Source organism: Dromiciops gliroides, chromosome 3 (genome assembly GCF_019393635.1).
Source record: "Dromiciops gliroides isolate mDroGli1 chromosome 3, mDroGli1.pri, whole genome shotgun sequence".
NCBI classification, from domain to species: Eukaryota; Metazoa; Chordata; class Mammalia; order Microbiotheria; family Microbiotheriidae; genus Dromiciops; species Dromiciops gliroides.
This window is the reverse complement of record NC_057863.1, coordinates 376,550,130-376,576,447: the sequence shown is the minus strand read 5'-3', so window position 1 is coordinate 376,576,447 and position 26,318 is coordinate 376,550,130. Positions and strand designations below refer to the sequence as shown.

General features: G+C 40.7%; 1 protein-coding gene across 1 annotated transcript; it reads right to left on the bottom strand.

The window, feature by feature from the left end:
• Positions 1-916: 916 nt before the first annotated feature.
• On the bottom strand, positions 917-2,854 carry LOC122747640 (CXXC-type zinc finger protein 1-like). The gene has a single exon (XM_043993561.1). It carries the CDS (start codon positions 2,852-2,854, stop codon positions 917-919), a length of 1,938 nt encoding a protein of 645 aa, XP_043849496.1.
• Between the last annotated feature and the right edge of the window lie 23,464 nt (positions 2,855-26,318).

The window sequence follows — 26,318 nt, the reverse complement described above, 5'->3', positions numbered from 1 at the left end:
CCCTATTTATTTTTCCCACATGAGGAGACTGCTTTTACTCTCAGATGATAGCTGAGTTTTACCCTGGCTGATGCTTGAGAGAAATACTGTGAATCAAAGAGAGACTAGTTTAAGGAGCCAAGTAATTGAATGCCCTTTCAAATTACTTTTCCAGTTTAGAAGATATAGAAGACATTCTCCTTGCAAGATAGACACCATGCTATTTTTGCTATAGGATCCTGCTTTATAATTCACAAAATAACCTTTTCTATTTCTACAATTTGGAAAGTTAACTTTTTTGATGCAATTCATTATCATCCCTGGATTTCTCATCCTTGGCCACCAATTTATCTACTTGATAACTTGTGATGAGTTTATCTAGTGTCTGTAAGATACAGTCGAAACATAGGAGAAAGCCTTAGCCACCCTCACCCATGCCATATCATAATCCTCATAATCCTCTAGCTGCCTACCAATCCTAAAGCCACAATGATTAATTGCCCCTTCTCTCAATTGTATGGTGCAATCTGACCCCTTCCTGTCTTAGGCTAACATAGAATCACGGAGTGTGAGAGGTAGACAGGACCTCAGGGTCCATTTATTTCAACTTCTACTTGAAACATGAGCATCTGAATCTTAGAGCTGTGGAATGTTAGCACAAGAAGGAACCTTAGAGACGGCCTAGTAAAACTTCATGCTTTACTTCATTATGGATGTGATATGACTAATATACATATATAATATATATGTATATATAATATACAAATATAATATACATATATAATATACATAGACACAAGAACATACATAGCATATATGTATATATGTGTACATATATATATATACACACACACACACACACACACACAGCAGAGCCGTGGGAAGGGGAGCCACTTCTCAGGTCCAAAGCTCAGGGCCGAGCCACAAGGGCGGCGGTTCAGAGGTCGGGGTTGGTACGCAGGTCTGCGGTAAAGGGGTCATGCTGGATGGTCTGGTGCAGCATCAGGGCCAGCAGGCCGCCCCGGTTCGCCATGGCCACTCGGAGGTTTCGCTCCTGCTCAAACAGTTGATCCAGTTTGCACCACACTCGCACACGCTCCTGATCCACATCAGCCCTGAGAAGCTTCTCCCAGCAGTAGTGCTGATTGCACTGGCTTTTGGGCCGGCGGCAGAAGTCTCCCGTAGGCTCAAACACATCGCGTACCAGGGGGCAGCCACACACTTCATCCTCTGGCACCTTGGGGTCCCTGGAGTGCTCAGGGCATAGGACCCGCAGGCGCTTGCAATATGTTTTGCTTTGTGGGTTGTAGACATCACAGAAGAGTCGAGGGCCCCCCTCGATATCAGCGGGGTACATCGACCCGAAGGATGTCTGGCTCTCGTACTTGGCATAGCAACGCTCCATATGCCTCAGTGCCACCTTGGAGCTGATAGAGAGGCCACAGGAGACACAGAAGATCTGTATGTCCGTGGCCTCGCTGTCTTCCTCATTACTCTCCTCGTCCTGCACCACCTGCTGCTTGGCTTTGAGGATGACAGCCTCCAGCTCGCGAGAGTTGCGTTCCATGTCCTGCAGGCGCATCCGAGCCCCCTGCTGCTCCCTTCGGTTCTGCTCCAGAAGTTTCTTTGCATGTTCTTCCGCTATACAAGGGCTTTGCTTCCACTGCTGGATTCGGTGGGGTAAGATCTCATAGATGCGACAGGCAGCCAGCTTCATGCCGCAGTCATCGCAGCAGTACTTGGAGCCTGGCCGGGCAGGCTGGACGCAGCTGGGGCCCAGGCACTGGGGAAAGGAGGTTGGGTCCTTGGAATGGGTGCGCTCGGTGTGTTTCCACTTATCCTTGTGCCTCTGCTTCTGCCGGTGACGCCTGTACTTCTCCTTCTTATGGCGTTTGATATGTTTTACTTTCACCACACGCTTCCGAAGTTTTGGTTCCAGGAAAGGGGCATCCCCAGGGTCACTCAACCATGGTGAGGTACGGCCATCAAAGGCACCAGCACAGAAATCCCGGTTGAGCTCGGGGTCGGGAGCCGGGTCCTCTTCCGAGAGCACCTCAGATGTGGTCATGGCCTCTAGCGGCTCCTTTAACTTCCGGAAACGGTCCAGACTCGCCGAGGAAGGGACATATTTATAGTATTCCCGGGCTCGGAGCTGGCACTGACGCTGCCGGCACTTTTGTCGGATTTTGTTGGGGCCCCCAAATTTCTTCATGTCACGGCAGAAGTCACAGTGGCCACAATCCTCAGTGTTTTGGCAGGCCTCACACTCTCCACACATCCGAGCCGACAGTTTGATCCGCTTGTTGGGTACCTTTCTTATAGGCCCAGGTGCTAGGGCTTTGTGGGGAGACGTGAAGCCCTTGGGGCTGGTCGCTTTCCCACTTCCCACAGGCTCTACTGAGAGATCAGAGGCAACCTTCCTCTGCGAGGTGACTGCATCATCCCTGGGTTCAGCCTCATGTTCCCCATCACGATCACAGCATGTTTTGTTGTGTTCGTGTAGGATCCCCAACTTTGGGTCCTTTTCCTGATACTGCAGGCAGTACCACTCTCGGCTGGGCTTTGCCATCATCTCTGTAATCTTGATGTAGTCACCATGAAACCACTCATAGCAGTTGTCACAGCTGATCATGAAGCAGTTGATATAGGGCTTGCGGCAAACACAGTTAATGGGTGCATTCTTCTGGTTCTCAGTCTTGGATTCTTCCCCTCCAGCAACCTCAGGCTCCTGGTCTGAAAACTCACTCTCCCTGGTAGCGCCTGGATGTTGAGATTCCTTGGAGACAACAATGGGAGCCCTCTGAGAGAGAGTTGTCCTCCGAATCTGGATAAGGATATTGAAGAAAAAGTAAATGCATAGCTTGTGACCTGGCATTTCTTACACTGTTTTAGTAGATTTTTTTCACTATAAATTGCTATCTCTGAGTGTGATGCAGGTAACCCACAAAGAAGGCAGAATCATAATGGAAGCACATTGGGTTCAAATCCCAGCATTGCTACTTCCTGCCTGTGTAACCTTGGGGAAGTCATTTACCCTCAGTGACCCTCAGTTTCCTTAGCCATAAAATGTGGGGGTTGAATTGATTACTTTTAAAGTCTTTCAAGCTCTAGATCCCAGGAGGTGGAGGAGCATGGTATATTGGGAAGGGTACTGGATTTACACTTTAAAGGACTTATGTTCAAATTTCAGCTCTGCTACCTAATCTCTATAATTTTGGGAAAATCATTAACTACTCTTAGTGTATTTCCTTATTTTGCAAAATTAGATGGTTGAACTAGATGAACCCTTGGGGTCTCTTTGAGGTCTGAATCTCATTTTATAATCCCTTGAACCTCTGTTGCCTTGTGCTGTTGGGTGGGATTTGAAGCAGGAATGTGGAGGATAGATTCTGTTCCCAGGGTCATCTCCTGGCATTCCTTGGGACAGGCTAGTGGAAAGGGCCAATGGCAAAACAAGTAATATTTTGTTTGGGGTTATCCTGGATGCTTCTCTCATTGCTAGTCCACTATTAACCTCCCCCCCCCAATAGCAAGGAAAGCAATCATTATTCTTTTTAAAAATGTATTTTATTTAACATCTATTGACACAAATCAATATACATATGATAATAAAAGACAAACCAGGAAAATGCAGTTTTGATTAGTGTGAATAATGAATCCTCTGGAAGTGGTCGGAATTATTTGAATTCACACTGTATAATTTATACTGAGATAGAACCAGTTACTGTGTTTTACATAATTATAAGTTTGAATATGCAAATTTGAATACCTGTAAGTACTTCAGGGGACTTATCATTCACACTGATTGGGATCTAACTGTATTTTTTCCTCTTGTCTTTTGTTCTCACTGTATTAATATTGATTCTTGTCAATTGAAGTTAAATAATATATATGTATATTTAAAAAATAATATTAATCATTAAGCAAAAATGGAATTGTAAATATATATAGTCATGAACTTCTGTTGTTTATAGATTAACAATAACAAATGGGCTTATGAATAATATCAGTCTGGTAATAGCAAAATTGCCATATTTGTTTCTGAGACACCTTATCTTTTCTGTATGTTTATGAAGGTTTTCTTGCTGTTTTTATTCAGTTGTAATTGGAGTAAATTGGAGGTCCTATGGCATGGTGGAGTAGTCTTGGAGGAAGAAAGACCTGGATTCAGGTTCTACCCCAGACAAATATTAGCTGAGTCACCATGGGCAAGTCATTTAATCCCTCAGTGCCCCATTCAGCTCTCTGAAGTTGCATCATTGATGGGACTTTCCATGTCAGGAGTTCCCCCACACTGAGGAAATCACAAGTCTATATTCCATAAATAAATAATGGATATATATGTATATGTTTATAATTAAAGAGCTGTTTATTACTTTACCTCATAACCATTTCCCTAAATTTCTTTTAATTCTTCATATTAAAAAGAATCCATATTCTCCTTTATTTAGGAGAAATCAGACCTTCATGTCTGCAATTCGCTGAATTCTTTGGGCCCTAATTTCATTACTTGCCTCTCACTGAGTAGAGTCTTGGGGACTACCAGCAGATATTGGTCATGAAGTTCCTTGGAATCCAAACCAAGTGGAGCCACTGATGGAAAGTGGAGAATTATCTGGGAAGCTCAAATCCTAGCCCTTTATAAGGGAAGGCTTTCGGAGGAGTTTATTGTTCTACCCTCCAATCAGAGGGGAGAGGCCAAGGAGGTGTTAAGAAGGTGCTAAGTATCAAAAACTGAGTCAATCAGCAAGATGATGAGATTTCAGCTTCATTTTAGGAATAGGGATTGGAAATGTAAATTGATTGGTATAGGGAGCTTCTGGCTGGGGAAACTCCATCTATTAAAATAGGTGGCATCTGCTCTGCAATGTCTAGTCTTAGAGGGGGACTGTAAGGGCTATTCAAGGAGGATTAGCACCTCTGATGTAAGGTTTGCTGAGCCCTTTTCAGGGCTGCTCATCCACCTTTGGTGTCAATCTGGCACTCAACTCTTACCTGTGACTCCAAGAAGCTGTATCATGTGCAGTGGCCAGACCTCAGTAAACTTTCTTGGCAGATGGGCTAAACTAGGTTGAGGGTAACTGACAGGCTTCAAATCTGTCAGTAAATTAGAGGATGTCTACTCCAAGCATGTGAAGACTTCCACTAGTGGAATGGGCAGAAGAGAAGAGTTTGTTCCAAAAACCACTAAGGTGGCTGACACAGGCTCTGTGGAGCTCTTAGAGCTTAGTTAGACATTGAAGATAACAAAATCATCCACTGTATACTGGGCCATCACTGGTCATCCTTGACTTTTGTCTTGCCACTGGACTCTGATGACTCTGGAAGGGTAGGTGAGGCTGATGACTTTGTGCAACTCTGCCTCACTAAGTTCAATTCATGCATTGCTCAAGATATCACTCTATGTCACTGGTCCTTTTTGAAAAGGAAGAAGAAACAACAAGTTTTAGAGAATTGTCTAGAGCACCAAGGGATTAAGTAAATTGCCCAGGAGCAGGTGGTTCCATAAATATCATAGGTACCACTTGAACTCAGGTCCTCCTGGCTTCAAGGTTAAATTTCTATCCAGAGCACCACATTGTCTCTCATCTCTTATGTTATTCCCAAACATTTAGCTATTTGGCAAAGTTAAAAAAAACTCACCTTCATGCTTTTAACCTCACAACCAGGGCCGTATCTTTAACCATTCTGGAACTGTTCTAATTTAACTGAACTTACATGTCCCAGTGCAGTAGCCCTTAGAAAAACATGAGCTTACATTTATGTTGCTCTTTGATATTACAAGGGTGATTTCTATATGATATTGAATTGGATCTTTACAACAGCCCTAGGAAGTAAGTAGTGCAAGCATGATAACTGAGGAAAATGAGGCCCACAGTGGTTTTACCACTGGAGAAACAAGACTTGAATCCAGATCTTCAGATCTCAGGTTTCAGGTATTTTCCCCTATGCTATACTTCTTTTTACTGAGAAGAGGGAGATAATCACATTAACATAATTGGCCTTTCTTTAACCACAGAAGCTAATCCCAAAGTATACTGGGACAGCAGCAAACTTATTCAATTATATCCAGCTTGATATTTCTGTTCCCAACTGTCATAGCACCTTGTCTGGATCAGGGGTTTTAACCTTTCATGTCCTGGATACCAACACCCCTTCCCACACTTTATGTTTTGTCTGATAAAATTTCTGAAACTCTTCTCAGAATGTTATTTTTAAATACATAAAATAAAATGCATAGGCTTACAAAGGAAACTACAAAATAAATTATATTAAAACCAGTTATTAAATTATGCATATATGTTTACGTACACATATATATGTATGCATGCAGGTATGTATGTATCCAAGCTCACAGACCCCGGGTTAAGAACCAATGCTAGATGATTCTTTTGCCCTTATTTGCTTCTACCTTGTTACTTATGGACATATCTAATCTTGCTTCAGATTACATACAATTCTAGAGGGCAAGGACTGGGCTGTTATTCATCTTTTTTCTCCAGGGCCAAGCACTGCCTTTAGTCAGAGCTCAAAAAATGCTACAGAATTGGATAATATCTGTGGATCCTGAAAGTGCTGATTGTTCTGAGATAAGTAGTGGAAGTCGTAGTGGCTCTAGCTGGAAAAAACACTTGGGACAAGGCTAGAAACTAGGTTAGCAGGTTTAGAGCCCTCAAGTTTAGGTTAAATCTTGGGCTTGCTGTTTCTCAGAATGAAATTTTTGAGATTGTGAATTTCTACAAAGTGAGGCTGCTTAGTTGGTGCTGGTCTCTGGGAGAACAATGGCTACCTTTGTAGTGAAAAGAATATAGCTTCTGGTTGGAGACTTCTGGGCTCTCTCTCATCAGTCAGATCCAGTCTTGGGGCCTACCATAGATCACCCTCTTTTTGGCTTGCACACAACCTAAGTTTATTCTGCAGAAAATCTCCAACTATAGCTTATTTATTGATCTCCATAATGTGGTTACAGGTCTCCAGCTCCTATACAAGCAGTCTAGTTAACAAATGCTTTTATCAGGTAGGGAAGAACCTTTATTTACCTCATAGAAAATGCAGAAGACAGAGAACTGGGAAAACCGGCTCATAAACAATTAGTACAATTCTCCTGCCTCTCTGGTATACCCTGCTTTTTTACCAAGTCTTTTTTTATTTTTTAATTTTTTTTTATTTTAGTGAGGCAATTGGGGTTAAGTGACTTGCCCAGGGTCACACAGCTAGTAAGTGTTCAGTGTCTGAGGCCGGATTTGAACTCAGGTCCTCCTGACTCCAGGGCCGGTGCTCTATCCACTGTGCCAGCTAGCTGCCCCTCTACCAAGTCTTAAGGAATTCTACCCCATAGTTAGACTTTTCCTTTGAAGGGAACTGAACCAGGCATTAGTAGTGGGGCAATACCTTGCCATTTCAGTGAGTTCTTTCTATAGGGACACATGTACTACTCTTCTACCCCCCTCCCCCACCCCATGCAGTTTAGGAAATCCCCCTTTCTTTTTTTGGAAATCTGCATTTCAGGGGTCTGAAACTTGGGGTTATGGGTGAAGCAACCCATAAGTCTGGTGCTGACCAGGAAATCCCCTTCTCTGGCTAGAAGGCCAGATTCCAGGATTGTGATTTCTAGGAAATTCTTCCCCTTCCCTCCTTCCCTAATTAGAAGGCTGGAGTTCAGGATTAACACTGTCAAGGAACTCCCCTCTTAAATCATATTACTCTCCAAAATACTCTCTGCCATATGTCTCTCCAAAATCATCACTAATGGCCCAGGGTCACCTCATCCCTCCCCTGCCCCCATCTGCTGTGACCTAAGTATATCTCTGGAGGAAAGATAGAAAGGAAAAGAGTCAAATAGAAAGTGGAAGATTATCCACTGGCGTCCAGTACAATCGGGGTAGCTCTTTCCCCAAGACGTGGAGTCAATTCAAGTTAAACTTATCCACCAAGAGGTCCAAGAACCATCTCCAAAGCAACCAATTCATCTTGGAGGCCAACCTTAGTCACTAACTTAAACCAATGTCTTCCCAAGAAGGTGTTACTCACTCATTATGAGAGGATATAATCAAAAGTCCCCACATTGCCCTGGAAGCTCATCAAGTTGCTCAGTGAATTCCTTTGATCAACCCCTTGCATCAAAATGGAAAAGCTTTTCTGGCAAATAATCTTTAGTTTATGGCTAGAATAAAGAGAGGGAGAGAAGCCATCCATCACAAAATCAAAAGAAGGGACTGATTACATTTTGGTGATGACTTGCAGAAGGCTCTCCTGACCTCTGCCTTCTGGGACCAGTGCTGGGGTCTGGCAACTGAGAACCTAGAGTTGGCTGCTCACTATGATGGAATAAAAGCTCAGAGAAGGTAGTGGTATAATTATTGTAGTAATCATTACTGTTCTTTTTCTTTATCATCTTCCTCTTCTCAGGCTTAACTATTACATATTTCCCCTCCCTCTGCCTCCCATCCATTTACTCTGGATTATGGACACGAAGTTTTAGAATATAAATATAATACTAAATAATAAAGTGGTGGTTAGACCCTTGGGATAAAGAATGGGAATGAAGACAATTAAATTAATCATTTATTTGATTCTCTGACCTCAGGGTTGGAGGCCAGGCTGTGGTAAATCCTTAGAGGGAAGATTTCTGTGAATTAATAAAAAATAATTTTTTCAATTTTTATGGCCTTTTACACTTTTCAAACATGGTGTCTCATTTATCGTTTTCTATAATGGGCATAGTATAGATGTTATCTCTATTTTATAAACCTGGAAATTGACTCTTAAGTGATTCACCTAAGGACTCACAGCTAAGTAGCTACAAAGTCAGGACAAGGACCCAAGTCTCTGAATCCCTAATCTAGTTCCCTTTCTAGTATACATACAAGAAAGTATACTGCTTTTCCCCTATTCCATAGCAGTATAGTGTAGTGAATAGGGAACTGGACTAGCATCAGGAACACCCAGGTTCATATCCCATCTCAGATACTTACTATCTGGGAGACCCTGAGTAAGTCATTTAACCTCTCTGTACCTCCCTTTCTTCATCTGTAAAATGAGAAGCTTGCACTCTATTAACCATTCCATGCCAGGAGGAGAATTTGTCACCTTTTGCTATGGATCAGTGAACTCAGAATTAGATTTAGCAAAGCCATAAGGTTGCTAGCCTACATTCTCTTTCTTTGTTGGCATCTCTATATCTTTGGGAGAAAAGTTTGAGGATTTGGCACGTATTTTACTCTGTGTCATGAGTTTTAGGTTGAGTATTAAAACTATTTTTCTTTAACAATTTTCTTTAACACAGTAGCTATTCAACAAACATATCACCCATTATGCATTAAGCATTGTGTTTGGGAGTGAAGATAGAGATAAGAACTGGACCTTGATTTAATTGATAGAGGAGACCACCAGATGAGGAAACTCTCTCTGGCAATTCTGATTGACACCTTCTGTTCCATAAGACCATCTTAGAGAAAAGCCCAGAGCGCTGAGAGGTTAAGTGATTTTCCCACTGTCACACAGCTGGTATGTGTTAAAGGTGTGACTTGAACCCAGAACTTCCTGGCTTTGAGGCTCTCACTACAATATACTTTTTATCTAGGCACTGTAGATACAAAGACAAAAACCAAACATCTCTTACCCTTGAGGAGCTTACAGTTTATGGGGAAACAACTTGTAAATTCCTAAGTATATACAAGATAATTTCAGGGGGATGTCCTAGTATTTGGGGAGGAGGAGGAGAAACTAAGAGCTAAAATTTGAGCAGAGCTTTGATAGAAAGTAGTTTCCAAGTGGCACAGTAGGACCCAGTATCATGGCAGAGGAACAGCAAGAAGTCCAGTTGGGTCAGACCAAAGAGCTCCTGAAGGGCAGTAAGGGATAGTAAGGCTCAATAGTGTGGCAGGTGAAAGATGATTTAACTGAGGAAACAAAGGTTCTAGCTTCTAAGCAGAGCTATTTATGAAAAAGTGCATAATTACCCAACAAATCAGGATCAGTTGCCTTCTTCAACATTGGCACTGGGCCCCCAAAACAGGGAGACAGACTTTTTTTAACATTAAAAAATTAATCTAAGACCGATTCATTAAAAGGAAAAAAGCAGGGTACAACATTAGGTAGTCTGATTTCTAATCAGAGGAAAGATTAGAGACTTTGCAGGTTTGGAACAGAAAAGTGAACAGGTACATTTCCCTGAAATCAGAAAAAGAGGTGTCCCACTCCCCCCAAGTGTTTGTGAACAATCAGAGGAATGTGGAAACCATAACTGATTGATCAGTATGGGGCCAGTTTTCAGAAAAGTCATGTATGTTTATTAGATGTATGATTGTGAGAAATTTTTTTTCATAAATCTTTGGATCTGAATGAGTTTTTCTGGTCAGTATAACTTCTGCCAATAGTTAGGGGTCTATAGGCAGAAAGTAGCAGGTTCCAACATCCCAGACACACAGGGCTAGGTTCAAAACATGTAATAGTTTTCTCATGAATCCTACAATTGAATAAAGTTTTCTCATAAGACAGAAATTGGACTAGACCCATAATTGAATAGAAAGGGAACTGAGCTAGCTCTAGAATTGAGTCACAAGATGGAGTTGATGTGATTCATTCAATTCCTGCAATTAACCACATGTTGCTCCAGTCCCCTCAGTTCCCTCAATAGGCAAATTGGAGGCAAGTTCTAAAGGCTTTTAAATGTCAACAGAAAGTTTATATTTGATCCTAGAGAGAAAAACAGATAGCCACTAGTATTTATTGAGTAGGAAAGTGGCATGGTTAGACTCGGTATCACTTTGGTTTTTGTGTGGAAGTTGAATTGGAGGTGAGTGAGACTTGAGGCAGGGAGACCAATCAGGAAGCTATCATGATAGTCCAAAGAAGTAATGAGGGCCTAAACCAAGGTGGTAGTAGTGTGAGTGGAGAGAAAGAGATGGATACATCAGAGATGTTGTGGAGGTAGAATAGATTAGATTTGGCAGGTGATTGGATACAGGAAGGGATAAGAGAGAGGGGGGACTATAGCATTAGTCCGAGATGATTGGAAGGATGATGGTGCCCTGGACAGAAATAGGGAAATTTTGAAGTTTTGGAGTAAAGATAATGATTTTTTTTTTTTGTTTTGGACATGTTGAGTTTTAGATGCCTGTATACATGCTAGAGCTAGTTCGAAATGACTTGGAGAGCCAATTGTTAAATTTTCAGCCTGAACATTTATACCTAAGAAATGGACAAATGCTATAAATCAGGGCTTGATTTAGTTTTGATAATTGTCTACACTTAAAACAATGGAGAAAATGTTAATAATGCAGATTTTAAAAGTGTGTTACAGTTTATTTTTCTTAAGAGCTAATTACTAGGGGACAGTTAGGTGGCCCAGTGGATAAAGCACTGGACCTGGATTCAGGAGGACCTGAGTTCAAACCTGGCCTCAACCGCTTGACACTTACTAGCTGTGTGACCTTGGGCAAGTCACTTAACCCCCACTGCCCCACCCACCCAAAATAGACTTGATTTAATCAGTGAGTCTGGGTATAATGCTTTCATGGTTGGGGGGGTGGGGGGGGGGGTGGGGGGGGGTGGGGGGGTGGGAGAGTTTTCCTTGTCATTAAGTCTGTACTTTCCAAAGTCTAGGCAGGCTCTTCATGAGGAGACAGATCTTCAGTTCAATAATTGTATGCTTCATGAAGGCAAGGATACTTTGTGAATAGTATAGTGCTTAGATACTGCTAAGTGTTCGATAAGTATGTGTTGACTCGATTAATTGTTGTCAGGTGAGGGCTTGATCCAGCCATGGGACTGCTTACTTTTCATTCAGCAGCTAACGACTATTGTCTTACTTATATATACTTCACATTGTCACCCTTGCTCATAACCCTCAACAGTGTCTCACTGCCTAACAAAGTTCAAACTGCTTAGCCTGGAATTCAAAGCCCTCCACAGGTTGGCACTATCTTTTTTTCTAGCCTTATCTTATATGACATCCTTACATGTAATCTCTCCTTCAACCAAATGTGACTATTCCTATCACCCGTGCTTTTCTACCTCGAAGGCTTTTTTTGTTTTTTGTTTTTTCGGGGCTATGGGGGTTAAGTGGTTTGCCCAGGGTCACAGCTAATGTGTCAAGCGTCTGAGACTGAATTTGAACTCAGGTACTCCAGGGCCGGTGCTTTATCCACTGCGCCACCTAGCTGCCCCTAGAAGGCTTTTTTCAGGATTAGAAGGTTTATGCTAATATGTTGGGTCTGGAATAATCTTGCTCTGTCTCCTCCTTTCCTGTCCTCATCCCTTTGTCTATTGAGTTCTTGGGGCAGCTAGGTGGTGCAGTGGATAGAGGGCTGGGTCTGAAGTCAGGAAGAGACTTCTTGAGTTCAAATCAAGCCTCAAATACTAGCTGTGTGATCCTGGGCTTGGCACTTAACCCTGCTTGCCTCAGTTTCCTCATCTGTAAAATGAGCTGGAGAGGGAAATGGCAAACCATACCAGTATCTTTGTCAAGAAAACCTCATATAGGGTCAAGAAGAGTTGGACAGGACGGAAACATGAAACAACAAAAATTGAGTTCCTCTACATCCTTTAAAGCTATATTCAAATAGTGCCTCCTCTTTGAAGCCTTTACTCAGAGTTCCAGTCAATTATGTTCTTTCCCTTTTCAGACCTCATACAGAACTTTGGGGTTATTTTTGTTCTTTTTCTGTATACATCATATCTTACTCTCTTATTTCGTATGTATCACATCCTTCTACTAGACTGAAAGCTATATGAAGGCAGAGCCTATATTTTATCTATACGGTGCATCCCTCTCTGGTAGGTGCAAAAATCAACAATGCACCAATATATATTTCAATCAATTGTTGAACTGATTCTCAGTTTATATCCTAGAGGTTCTTAAATGGGTTCTAGTTACAAGGAAAGCCTTAGGCCAACAGGAGCAGGTATTTTTCCTCTATGTGATTGTCTCCATACATCTCTTTGTGAGAGAACAAGAAACATAAAAAACTAAATTGTTAGGCATGTCAGCCAGGCAACAGTCAACAAGCATTTATAATCACTATGTGTCAGGTCATGTGCTAAAGTCTGGGAATTTAAAGAGAGGCAAAAACAATCCTTGACCACAAGGAGCTCATATTCTAATAGAGAAGACAACATGTACACGATCATGTATGTATAAGATATATAAAGAGGAGATGACAGGTAATCAGGAAAGGGAAGCACTAGCAGCTGGGAGGAATAAGAAAAGCCTCTTACAGAAGGTGGGATTTGAACTGAGTATTTTTTTAATAGGAAATGAAATGCCAGATTTATTTTTTCATAAACTGTATGAAAACCTGATTAAACTTTTAAAAATCAAATTTTTTTTTCATGATTAAACTTTTAAAAGTTTTCATTTTAAATGAAAGATCAGTAGGTGTGATTCATGAGCCCTTTTTTCTTATATGAAATCAAGGGAAATAGAGATATAAGAGACCATCTGAAGTGAGTAATAAAGGGTTGGACTGTGAGTCAAGAAGATCTGTTTCCAGATATGGAGTCTGTCACTTACCTGTGATATGATTCTGTGCAAGTAAATTGTTTTCTTATGCTTTTTTCTCATCTAAAATGGGGATGGTGGTGGTAGTGATGATGATACCCATAGCTCCTACCACACAAGGTTCTTATGATGAAATAATTTCTCTTCTTTAATTTCCTATGTCTTCCAGGGTGCAAATGCAACACTCTTTCCTCCCACCCCACCCCATTTAATAGTATTTTATTTTTCCCAATTACATGTTCATTTGGATTTGCTTTATTGTGTCTTGGTTTCTCATAAAGTCACTAGCTTCCATTTGTTCAATCCGAATTCTTAGGCAATTATTTTCATCAGAGAGCTTTTGTACCTCCTTTTCCATGCCTCTATTCATGTAGATTGTGTTAGCTTTTTATGGCCACCACATCAAACATGACTCTTCAAGAATGTTATTGACTTACTACCTAGGTAATTCAATATCAACATGTTATCTGCTATCAGTGTTCACAGTGAAGTAACTATAACTGAGTAAGGAGGGGGCATGACTTAGGTCACAGCAGATGGGGGCAGGGGAGGGATGAGGTGACCCTGGGCCATTAGTGATGATTTTGGAGAGACATATGGCAGAGAGTATTTTGGCCATTTGGCCAATTTGACTTTTTTCTCATGTCTTTCCTACATCACCCTCATTTCTCTTTCTATTTTTTCCTCTACCTCTCTAACTTTATGTTCAAAGTCCTTTTTTTTTTTTTAACGGGGCAATGGGGGTTAAGTGACTTGCCCAGGGTCACATAGCTAGTAATTGTCAAATGTCTGAGGCCGGATTTGAACTCAGGTACTCCTGAATCCAGGTCCGGTGCTTTATCCACTGCACCACCTAGCTGCCCCCCTCAAAGTCCTTTTTGAGTGCCTCTGTGGCCTGAGACCAATTCCTATTTTTCTTGGAAGCTTTAGATATAGGGGCCCTGGTGTCGGTATCTTCCTCTGAGTGTGCACCTCCATCTTCCTTGTAACTGAAGAAACTTTCTATGGTCCTCACCTTTCCCTGTCTGCTCATCCTGCCTTTCTTTTACTTGACTTTTCACTCCTTAAAGTGGGGCACTGTTTCCAGGCTGCACTATCCCAAGCTTCAGAAGTCCAGGTGATATGATTTAAGGAGGATCAGGTTCTTCACTTGCCTGGCCTGTTCCCTGGTCCATAGATGATCCCAGACCAACTTGCTAATCAACCAGCTTTGTGTGTTGTGGTTGTCAGCTCTGACGAGCCTGTGCCCCTCCCGCACCTGGGCCACTGCTACTCAAGCCTACCTCCTGGTTCCCAGCAGGGGTGAAAAACCCAAGTTCTGCCTCAGCACCAGCAGAGACCCCTGTAGTCTCCCCCTTGCCAAGGGCTCATCTCTCTCATCAGACTGTGAGCTTAGTTCTAGACAACACTGGCACTGCAGCTGATTCAGAAGCTCTTGGTGGGGGGGGGGGTCTCTTTCTCTGGTGAGGCCTTCCTGGGACTGGATCTGTGTCAGGGTGACTGTGGGGTTTGGCTCCACTCCTGTCTCAGCACAGCAGCTCCCTCCTTCTGACCTTCCAAGCCATTCTTGGTTAGAAGATGATTTCAGTACATTCTTCTGTGGGTTTTGCTGCTCCAGGCATTGTCCTATGGCATTATTTTGATTTTCCCAATTACATGTAAAGATAGTCTTCAACATTCCAATTTTTTCTCCCTCCCCAAGACAGAAAACAATCTGATATAGGTTATACAGTACAATCATCTTAAACATATTTCTTCATTAGTCATGTTGTGTAAGAAAAATCAGAACAAAAGTAAAAAACCACAAGAAAGAAAAACAAAAAAGTAAAAGTAGTATGTCTCCTCAATCCTCATTCAGACTCCATAGTTCTTTCTCTGGATGTGGAGAGCATTTTCCATCATGAGTCCTTTGGAATTATCTTAGACCATTGTATTGCTGAGAAGAGCTAAGTCTATCATAGTTGATCATTGCCAAATGTTGCTATTACTGTGTATGATGTTCTCCTGGTTTTGTTGAGCTGAGTATTGAAGGAAGCCAAAGAATTGAAGAGGAAATGGTGAGGGTCTCCTATTGTTTTTGTTTTGTTTTCTTCCATATTTTAATATTAACATACATGAGGGAAAATTAAATTCTTATGTAGAATATGTTATAGTGTGCATATATGTGTGTGTGTATGTGTATATGTATATATATATTTAGAATATACATCGCTTAATCACTGCTTTGGCCTTTAAAGACCAATTAAGTTTCAAATAAAAAAAAAACGAACAAAGATAGAGGGTCTCCTATTCTTAAATCAGTGTTCATTCCAACACTAGACTGAATTGGCCTAGTCAAGATGTGAAGAATTAGGCAATAGAAGGTTACTCAACAGTTGGCTCTGTGTGTGTATGTGCCAAATTGGGGTACCTGGTACTGTTACATCTAGGTTTGCCCCAGTCACAGCTTGAGGGTTCTGTAAAGTTGCTATCTAGCTATACTGTCTAAAAATCTAACAAGTGGTCGCCAATAAATTAGAAGCTTTAGCAAGAGTTTAGACTTTTAAGCATTTATTAAAGAGCATTAGGATCTAATGATCAGAAAGAAAGGTAAAAATCTAACTATTTCTAAGATACTCCATCATCTGAGGTCAGGAACAAAAAGGATCCAACGCTTCCTTCCTCTTCCCAGCAGCCTCCTGTCTAAACTGGAAACATCAAACGTCACTTCCTGATGCCAAGAAACTGACCTTCCAAGCCACATGGCTTGCCCTCAGACGCCTTCTCCTTATGGCAGAGCTTTCCTACAGTAACTCTCCAGCAGGTGGCGTCACTCCAATTGTCACAGTTCTATGGTATTGATTGAAATTTCCTCAGTTTGGGAAAAAGGGGTCAGGGATTGGATGTGGGTGTTGTTTCTATGGAAGTTGTTATAGGGGATTAGGTAGAATTATAAATCACAGAAGTTATAAGGGACCTCAGAGGTCATTGAATCTAATTTCTGTCTAAACAAGAATCCCTTGTACAACCATGCTGAATGTGTGGTCATCCAACTTTTGCATTGAGGTCCCTAGTGATAGAAAATCTACTAGCTCTTGAGGTTCCCACCACACTTTTGGAGAGCTCTAATTGTTTTATTTTAAAGTGATAAACTTTTTTATTTGTAGTTTTGAGTTCCAATTTAAAAAATGTTTATTTTGATTTTTCTCAATTACATGTAAAATATTTTTTAAGTTCCAAATTTTTCTCCCTTCTCCCTTCCCTTTCCCCTCCCCTCTACTGAAGCCTGTAAGCAATTTGATATAGCTTATACATTACAATCATGTTAAACATATTTTCACATTAATCAGAACAAAAGGAAAAAGTGAAAGAAAAAATAAACAAGAACAATAACAAAAAAGCAACAACAAAAGTGAAAATAGTATGCTTCAGTCTGCATTCAGACTCCATAGTTCTTTTTCTGAATGTCGAGAGCATTTTCTACCATAAGTCTTTTGGCATTGTCTTGGATCATTGCATTGCTAAGAATAGCCAAGTTGATCACAGTTGATCATCACAAAATGTTGTTGCTACTGTGTACAGTGTTCTCTTGATTCTGCTCATTTCACTCAGCATCAGTCTACTTAAGTATTTCCAGGTTTTTCTGAAATCTATCTGCTTATCATTTCTTATAGTGCAATAGTGTTCCATTACATTCATATACCACAACTTGTTCAGCCATTCCCCAATTGATGGGCATCCTCTCAATTTCCAGTTTTTTGCTACCACAAAAAGAGCAGCTATAAATATTTTTATACGTGTGGGTCTTTCCCTCCCTTTTTATGATCTCTTTGGGATACAGACCTAGTAGTGGTTTTGCTGGGTGAAAGGGTTTGCACAATTTTTTAAAATCATAAAAGTATTTTATTATTTTCCAGTTACATGTAAAGATAGTTCCAACATTTGTTTTCATAAGATTTTTGTGATTTTTGGGGGGGGGCGGGGCAATGGGGGTTAAGTGACTTGCCCAGGGTCACACAGCTAGTAAGTGTTAAGTGTCTGAGGCTGAATTTGAACTCAGGTACTCCTGAATCCAGGGCCAGCGCTTTAACCACTGCGCCATCTAGCTGCCCCCTGTTTTCATAAGATTTTTAAGTCCAAATTTTTTTCTCTCCCTCCCTTCCTTCCAGCCTCCCCAAGACAGAAAGCAATCTGATATAGGTTATATATGTACAATCACATTAAACATATTTCTGCATTAGTCATGTTGTGAAAAAAGAATCAGAACAGAAGGGGAAAACCTCACAAAAGGAAAAATAAAAGCAAAAGTAGAAAGAGTATGGTTCAATCTGCATTCAGAATCCACAGCGTTTTTTTTTTCCTGGATATGGAGAACATCTTCCATAATGAGTTCTTTGAAATTATCCTGGATCATTGTATTGCTGAGAAGAGCCAAGTCTATCACAGTTAATCATCACACAGTGTTGTTGTTACTGTGTACAATGTTCTCCTGGTTCTGTTCACTTCGGTCAGCATCAGTACACTTAAGTCTTTCCAGGTTTTTCTGAAATCTACTTGCTAATCATTTCTTATAGCAAAATAGTATTCCATTACATTCATATACTAGAACTTGTTTAGTCATTCCCCAACCGATGAGTATTCTTTCAATGTCCAATTCTTTACTACCACAAAGAGAGCTGCTATAAATATTTTTGTACATGTGGGTCCCTTTCCCTTTTTTGTGATCTCTTTGGGATACAGACCTAATAGTGGTATTACTGGGTCAAAGGGTATGCACAGTCCCATAACCCTTTGGGCATAGTTCCAAAATTACTCTCCAGAATGGTTGGATCAGTTCACAACTCCACCAACAATACATCAGTGTTCCAATTTTTTCACAGCTTCTCCAACATTTATTATTTTCCTTTTTTTCTCATATTACCCAGTCTATTAGGTGTGAGATGGTTCCTCAGAGTGGTATGTACAAGTGCCTGACAAGAGAGAAAAGGCATTTTCTGTCTCCCTTCTGAAAGGCTTCATGGAGACTTCAGAGAGATTTTTGGAATAGTTGAAATAAAAGGCAATCAATAATAAACTCTTGCTCCTCATACATCTCTTGATCCTTGCTTATTGCCTCTTTGGTGTACTTATGTTTTAATTATTTGTGTTATCTGTCATATAAACTGTGTCATGTCCTTCTACTTGATAGTAGGGTTCATGAGGGCAGGGACTAGGTTTTCTGAAGGTTTTTTTTAAATGAATGGGGCATCAGGGGTGTGGAGAAATGTATGAGGGAGATGCATTCTTGAATACATATTGTTTATTCTTAACCCCTATTGCCTGAATATCTTACCCTTACCCCTTACCTGCGATAATTGGGCTATATGCAACAGACTGCTTGAAATCCACTCCTAATTACCAAGTTAAATAAATGCAGCCCTAGGTTGCTACCTGAATATTGTATTTAATCCTTTTAATTTCGCTGAATGTTGAGTTGCCAAGACAGCTGTCCTGTTGACAAATCACTGGGAGGTAAGAGATATCAGCACAAGTTTCCTTTTCCTAAGATGAACTTAGAATATTCATTATTTGTGCTGGAAGGGATGGAGGCTGGAACCACTTCCATAGGATAAAAATCACTCTGGCTCTTGTGGTTGCCATGCCAACAGTGTATAGCCTTATTTCATGACTGGCTCTAAACAGCCCTCATAATACTTCATTTCGAAGCTAGGGTTTGACAGGGAATAGCACCTGCTAAAAGACCAAAGGCATCTGTACCGTATAAAAATGGGTTCTGTGACAGGTTACTTTCTCCACATCCTATACTGGGTCAATCTCCCCTTAGAGGTAGTGGCTGTTCCACCTCCTGGAGAGAAGGTGAATCAATTAGAAAGCCTGGTTGTGTCTCAGGTGATTTGAGCAGAGGCTGGATAGGTCTGGACAGAACTCTGAAAACCTTCTTGGGAATAATCATTTGGGTAGGAGCAAGTTCTCGGCAGTATTGGCTTAGGGTCTAAATGCTGAAAGTGCTAGAAAAATGGCTCGAAGTGGATTCTAAATAGAAGGTTTAAATGTTCATAGTTGAAAATATGTTTGCTTTGGATGTAGAACAGGCTATAGTGAGGCTTTTAGAGGAAATGGGTTTAGAGCATATCCCCATTTTCTTGTGTTTTTTTTTTTTCAGGGCAATGAGGGTTAAGTGACTTGTCCAGGCTCACACAGCTAGTAAATGTCAAGTGTCTGAGGCCAGATTTGAACTCAGGTCCTCCTGAATCCAAGGCCAGTGCTTTATTCACTGCACCACCTAGCTGATCCCCATATCCCCATTTTCTGACAAAATACTTTGCTGCATACTTCATCCCTTCCCACCCTACACTTCACTGCCATGGTGGACTTGGCAGTCCTAGAACTATAGAATTGGATGGGACCTTCGTGATCATCCTAGTTAAACCCTTTCATTTTATATGTAGGGAAAATGAGACCCAAGGAAGGAGAAGTAACTTGCCTAAACCCCAACAATTATCAAAAGCTGGGACTAGCAACTTAAGTGTACATCTGACCTTATAATTTCCCTCTTCATCCAGCTCCAGTGGCACTCTGTTGACTGTGATAGAGCACCAATCCCTCTGTTTAGCTTTTAGTTCTTCACAATCTGGTCCCAAGCTATCTTTCCAACCTCACTTTTCAGTATTCCTCCTCACATTCTCCATGGTTTGGCCAAGCTGGTCTTCTCTCTGCTCCTTACACACAATACATCATCTCACCTTTTCAAGACTTTGCACTATCCATCACCTATTTTAAAAATTTATTCCTTTATCACCAATGTTTCATAGAGTCCTTTTCCTTTAGGATTAAGCACAGGCATCACCTTCTGCATGGAGTCTGTGTGCTAAGCCATGTGCAGGAACAAGGGTTACATTTCCTCTGAGGGCATATGTACTCCTAGGACAGATATAAATTGTCCAGTGTTCCTTCTCTGAGCAGTTTAGGAAACCATGAGCGATTGCATCTTTTTGTATATGGATCAGATTGATTCTTCTGCTTGATTTTAATACTTGACATTGCTTATTCTTCTACTTGATTTTAATACTTGACATTGCTTAACACTACTAGTGAGAAAGAAAGTTACTGTCTCCTGCTTTCACCCTTTTCCGTAAAGTGATAGGCTTGGAATGGACTTCATCTGTCTCTTCCAGAACATGTCTGATCAGAAATACCCTCTATAACACTCCAGACAAATGATCATCTATTATTCTCTTAAAGATTTCTACTGCTGGAGAGTCCACTTGTTCCCAAGGTAGCCTATTTCACTTTTGGATAGGTTTAATTGTTAAGAAGGTTTATTTAGCAGAAATTTGTTTTTTTGTGACTTACACACACTGCTTTCAGTTCTGTCCTATAGGGCCAAGTAAGCAAATCTAATGCATCCTTTATATGACAACCTTTCATTTATTTGAAAACAAGTTTTTCCTTTTCTTCCTCTCCACCTCTTCCTACCACTCCCTGCCACTCCCCTACCTTCCCCATCACCCTGAATCCTTCAACTGGTTCACATACAGAATGGTTTCAAGTCTCTTCACCATTGTAGTTAGTTACCTTCCTCTGGGCATGTTTCATTTTTTTTCAAAATATGCTTTCCAAAATGAGGCACTCAGAACCCAGTGCAGTGGGGCTGTCACCAACCTTGTTCTGAACATTATGTTTCTATGGGATGCTTCGGGAGGTAGTGAGCTCCCTATAACCTGATATCTTCAAGTATACACTGGGAAACCCACTTGTTGAGGATATTATAAAGAGAATACCTTTTTAAGGTACCTTATGACTCTGAGATTCCATGACTCTATTCATGTAGTCTAAGATTGTGTTAGCTTTTTATGACCACCACATCAAACATGACTCTTCAAGAATTTTATTGACTTAGACTACCTGGGTAATTCAATATCAACATGTTATCTGCTATCAGTATTCACAGTGAAGCAATTATAACTGAGTAAGGAGGGGGCATGACTAACACTCCTCTGCTATCAAAGGATGCTATCTTAAGCAAATTGTTTGAGGAAAACTGTCATTTCTTGTTGTCTGGTGCTGTTCCTACCATGGCACTACCTAACCATGTGGACCTGATGATGTCTTAGCCAGAGCTTTCCTGTGAAACTGTCATTCTTTGTTGCCTTATACTATTCCCATTACAGTATTACCTAAGCTAATCCACACTGACTTCTCTCAGTTGACCTCCACTTCATGAGACTGCCTAGCAATCTAAGCTTTGTAGAATCTAAGCTCTTTGAAGGCTAAGAAGGTTTCATTTTAGTCTTTCTATTCCCAGGGCTCGAAATGTAGTGGTTATTAAATGCTTGCTGTTTGAATTGTGGACTCTATACCAAGAGTTCTTTGGCCGGATACCACTATGGAATTCTGGTTACCATACCCTTTAACTTCCAGGAATGTCCTACCACCCTTTTTGTTGTTTTTGTTCAGTCCTTTCAGTTGTGTCTGACTCTTTGTGACCCCATTTGGAGTTTTCTTGGCAAAGATACTAGAGTGGTTTGCCATTTCTTTCTCCAGCTCATTTTACAGATGAGGAAACTGAGGCAAACTGGGTTAAGTGACATGCCCAGAATCACACAACCAGTAAGTATCTGAGGTTGAATTTGAATTCAAGAAGTTAAGTTTTCTTGACTCCAGACCCAGCACTCTATCCACTGGACCATCTAATTGCCACCTACTACCCTAGTCTTGTTAATTACCCGTAACCACCAACAGGCTTTAGCCCTGTTTGTATAAGGGTCAGAGACCCATCATGTGCTGTCACTTTCTGTTTCAGTCTGCTGACATTAGTTCTTCAGAGTTCCTGTCCTGTTTGGAGAGGTCTGGTGACAACATAACATAAAATTAAAATACCAATGATAGAAGAGACTTTAAAAATGAGCCAGGATTTAGTGTAGCTCTTTCTTCTTTGAAGTCTGCAACTTTAATAGAGAATAATTTAGCATGGAAATATCAGTCCTCCAACATTTATGGCTATATGAGTTGACTGAATTGACTTTTGTTGTAAGTCATTTAAAAACCCCTAGGACTAATTTCTCTATAGTTGATTGGATTAATTTATAGTTAATTTGATATTTAAGATGTCCCAAAGTCCTGAAGTGACGATTTTTCTGTTTGATATTCTCTGTGGCTCAGACTTTGCCCTGGCTTGGGGCTCATTTATTGTTAATTATTCTTTTTTTCTGAGGACAGCTGTCAGTTTGACATGCCTTCCCAATGCCATGAGAGAAGTCAATATTCTTTCTCTCCCATGCTCCTTCATGGGTTTTCCCACACATTGAAATAAGGTCCGAATCTGACTGGTTCTGAGCATTACTTAGGAAGATATTCCCAAGTCTTACATAGAATTCTTTTGATACATTCTAATACTTAGAATCATAGAACGATAGACTGGAACTTAGCTTGAAAAATTCTAGATGGGGGTGGGGTGGGGCTTTTATGTAGATAAGGAACTGAACAGGTGCAATGGGTGAAGAAGATAGCATATTCAATGGGTTGCACCTGACTTTGAATTTCACATCTGTCTCTGATTTGTAGATGATGTTGGACAAGTCATTTCCTTTGCTCTACCTATAAAGTGGATCCCATAATATATTTCTCCCATCTGTCCCCACAGGATGTTGTAAATATCATGGGAAGGAAGTGTCCTGTTCTCTAGCTAATAGTAGGTAAATGTAAAAAAAATGGGGCTTCAGGTTGACCACAGACTCAATTTAAGAATTGTGATATGGGGGGCAGCTAGGTGGCGCAGTGGATAGAGCACTGGCCTTGGATTCAGGAGGACCTGAGTTCAAATCTGGCCTCAGACACTTAACACTTACTAGCTGTGTGACCCTGGGCAAGTCACTTAACCCCAATTGCCTCACCACAAAAAAAAAAAATTAAAAAAAAAGAATTGTGATGTGGTTGCAAAAAGTAGCTAATGAAATCTTAGGCTTCATTAATTAAGGGTTCTATTCTAGTTCTATTTCTATTCTAGTGTCCAGTTGTAGGTTTTGTACTTTAAGAATGTATGTGTGGGGGCAGCCAGGTGGTGCAGTGGATAGGGCATAGGCCTTAGATTCAGGAGGACCTGAGTTCAAATCCAGCCTCAGACAATTGATACTTACTAGCTGTGTGACCCTGGGCAAGTCACTTAATTGCCAAGCCACACCAGTTGCCTCACAAAAAAAGAATGTATGTGTGGGAATGGTAATCAGGAGGTGAAGAGTCTGGGAACCATGTCATATCAGAAGGAGGAATTGAGGATGTTTACTCAGGAGAAGAGAAGGCTTGAGGAAGTAAGGTGGTGCTTAAGAGAAATCTGTCTTCAAAAATTTGAAGAGCTGTCACAAGTAACAGCAAGAATTAAATAAATATAGTCTGCTAAAGAGCATTAGATGTAATCTAGACTGCCCCCCCCCATTTTGTAAACAAGAAGAGTGAGGCTCAGTGGGCTTAGGTGATATATCAAAAGTTTTGTGTGTAGTGTCACAGAGACAGGATTTGAATGCAGATCTTTTTTTTTCAGACTCAGGGCTCTTTTCACTCTTCCAGGCTGCCTCCATGGTGGGAAATCAAGGCTAAATTCTCCAGGCTTCCAGAACCCACTTTCACTTTAATTACACCAGCCAGGTAGTTGCTTTTTCAGTAACTTAGGTGAAAGCATCTTGGTAAAGCAAAAATGCCTCAATTATCTAATTCAGGCAAGCTGCCTGAAAAGAAGTAAGTGTAATTAGGATGATCTGCTGGAAGTTCTTCAATTTTTTCTTTTTTGCATCATGAAACCCTTTGTTAGACTGCTAAAGCCTATGGATCAGAAATTTTTCTCAGAATTTAAAAAAATTCATAAAAGATATAGGATCACAAAGGAAACTAATTATATCAAAATATAGTGATCAATTAAAAAACAAAAATATCCCATGAGTTTATGGATCCCTGAAGAGGTCCTGTCATCTAAATTAATCTTCTTCTAGGTTATCTTCTTGACTTTCTTGTTTTATTGGCAACAGCATAATACGTTGAAGAACATTATTGTCCTATTTTGTTTCTAGTTAGAAAGGTATTTGTGAGTTGGCTAATTTGTTCATCTGTGAGTCTCTTATGAGAGCAGAAGCTGTAGCTTGCTGGAGTTTCATCAGATTGTTAATCCATAGTTTTATTGTCCTTCCAGTTGTTCACACAGAAAGGTGTGGGGCCCTCAGGCTGTGGAATTGTGTTTCCATGGAAAACTACAAATGATGGGTTGATGGAGTGTTGCCATCTCTTGGCTTTGCAAATGATAGAGGCTCTCAGTGACTTATGAGGCAATCTTTTTAGATGAAAGCCTTAATTCTAACTGTTCTGCATAAATAACTTAGCATGCATTCTTGACAATTGTGCTGGCCCTCCTGTCTGTTTTCTTGGGTTTGAAAGATGAAGGTAATAGCTACATTTGAAAAGTATTTCTTTGAAGAGAGGGAAATTTGCCTTCTGTCTCTTTTGGTGATTTGGGCCTATAATGTTTTTCTAGGCAACTTTTCAGGTGCTGCATAGAGAAGGTTAGTAATAGAAGGCAGGCTTGAAAGAAGCCCTTGGAGTTAAGTGCTCTAATCCCACCTAGGAAAGAGAAAATGGGAATTGAAACAGGGGGAGTTTATATTTGAATTCCCATTCTTCACAAAATTGTGAAGTGCATGATGTTCTATGCCATTCCCCACTTCATTCAAACAATGGGCATTTAGTAAGCACTTACTATGTGTAGCTTACTGCGCTAGATACTGGGGATACAACAATGACCAAAATGAAGCAAAAACTTCTCTTCCCTCCTGTCCACCCCCATTTTGAGGCCACCTTCCCTTCAATTTCATCCCTCTTCCCAAAATGAACTCTCCCTTGTAACAAAGGCAAACAATTAATTAAAACCAAGATACACAGTGATCTTTGATAGTGTCTGCAACACCAGCTTTCTACTGGCTCTCCTATTCTGTCAACACCTATGATTTGGATGGGATCTGCGATTTCATTGGCAACAGAACTGATGAAGAAACTTCTTTTCTATTGCAGATATGCAATTAGAGAGCTGCCCGGAGAATTGAGAGGTTATTGGAGTTGGCCAAAGTTACAAAGATAGTAGGTGTCAGAAGTTGGATTTTAACTCAGATCTTTGCGACTCTAAGGCTGACTCTCTATCCACAAATTCTATGACGATGATGAATAAGATATTTAGATAACGTTTTACGGTCAGGAAAGCACGTTGCACACATTATCTAGTTTGATTCTCACAACAACCTTATTAGCTATTATCCCTAATAGTACTCTTAGGTCAGTTTTAAAGATCAGGAAATTGAGTTCTGGAGGGGGTAGGTAAGTGATTTGACTAGGGTCTCACAGTTAAGTATCAGATGTAGCACTTGATTCCAGGTCTCACTGAATCTAAATCTGGCCTCTTAAGGTAGCGGTTCTTAATCTCTCTCTTTTTTAAAATAATAGACCCTTTTGAGGAGACCTATGGATCCATTCTCAGGATAATGTTTTTAAATGTATAAATAAATTAAATAGGTTTACAAAGTAAACCAATTATATTGAAACAGTTATCAATGTATTAAAAAATAATAAGTACACACATTCCAGGTTAAAAACTCTTCCTCAGGGGCGGCTAGGTGGCACAGTGGATAGAGCACTGGCCCTGGAGTCAGGAGTACCTGGGTTCAAAGCTGGCCTCAGACACTTAACACTTACTAGCTGTGTGACCCTGGGCAAGTCACTTAACCCCAATTGCCTCACTAAAAAAAACCAAAAAACCAACAAAACAAAACAAAACAAACAAACAAAAAAACCTCTTCCTCAAAGGTGTTAGCAAACCTTAAGC

Bases quoted from the DNA above. Each gene is read 5' to 3' on its own strand.
- LOC122747640 (XM_043993561.1), bottom strand. From the start codon at position 2,854: ATGCCAGGTCACAAGCTATGCATTTACTTTTTCTTCAATATCCTTATC.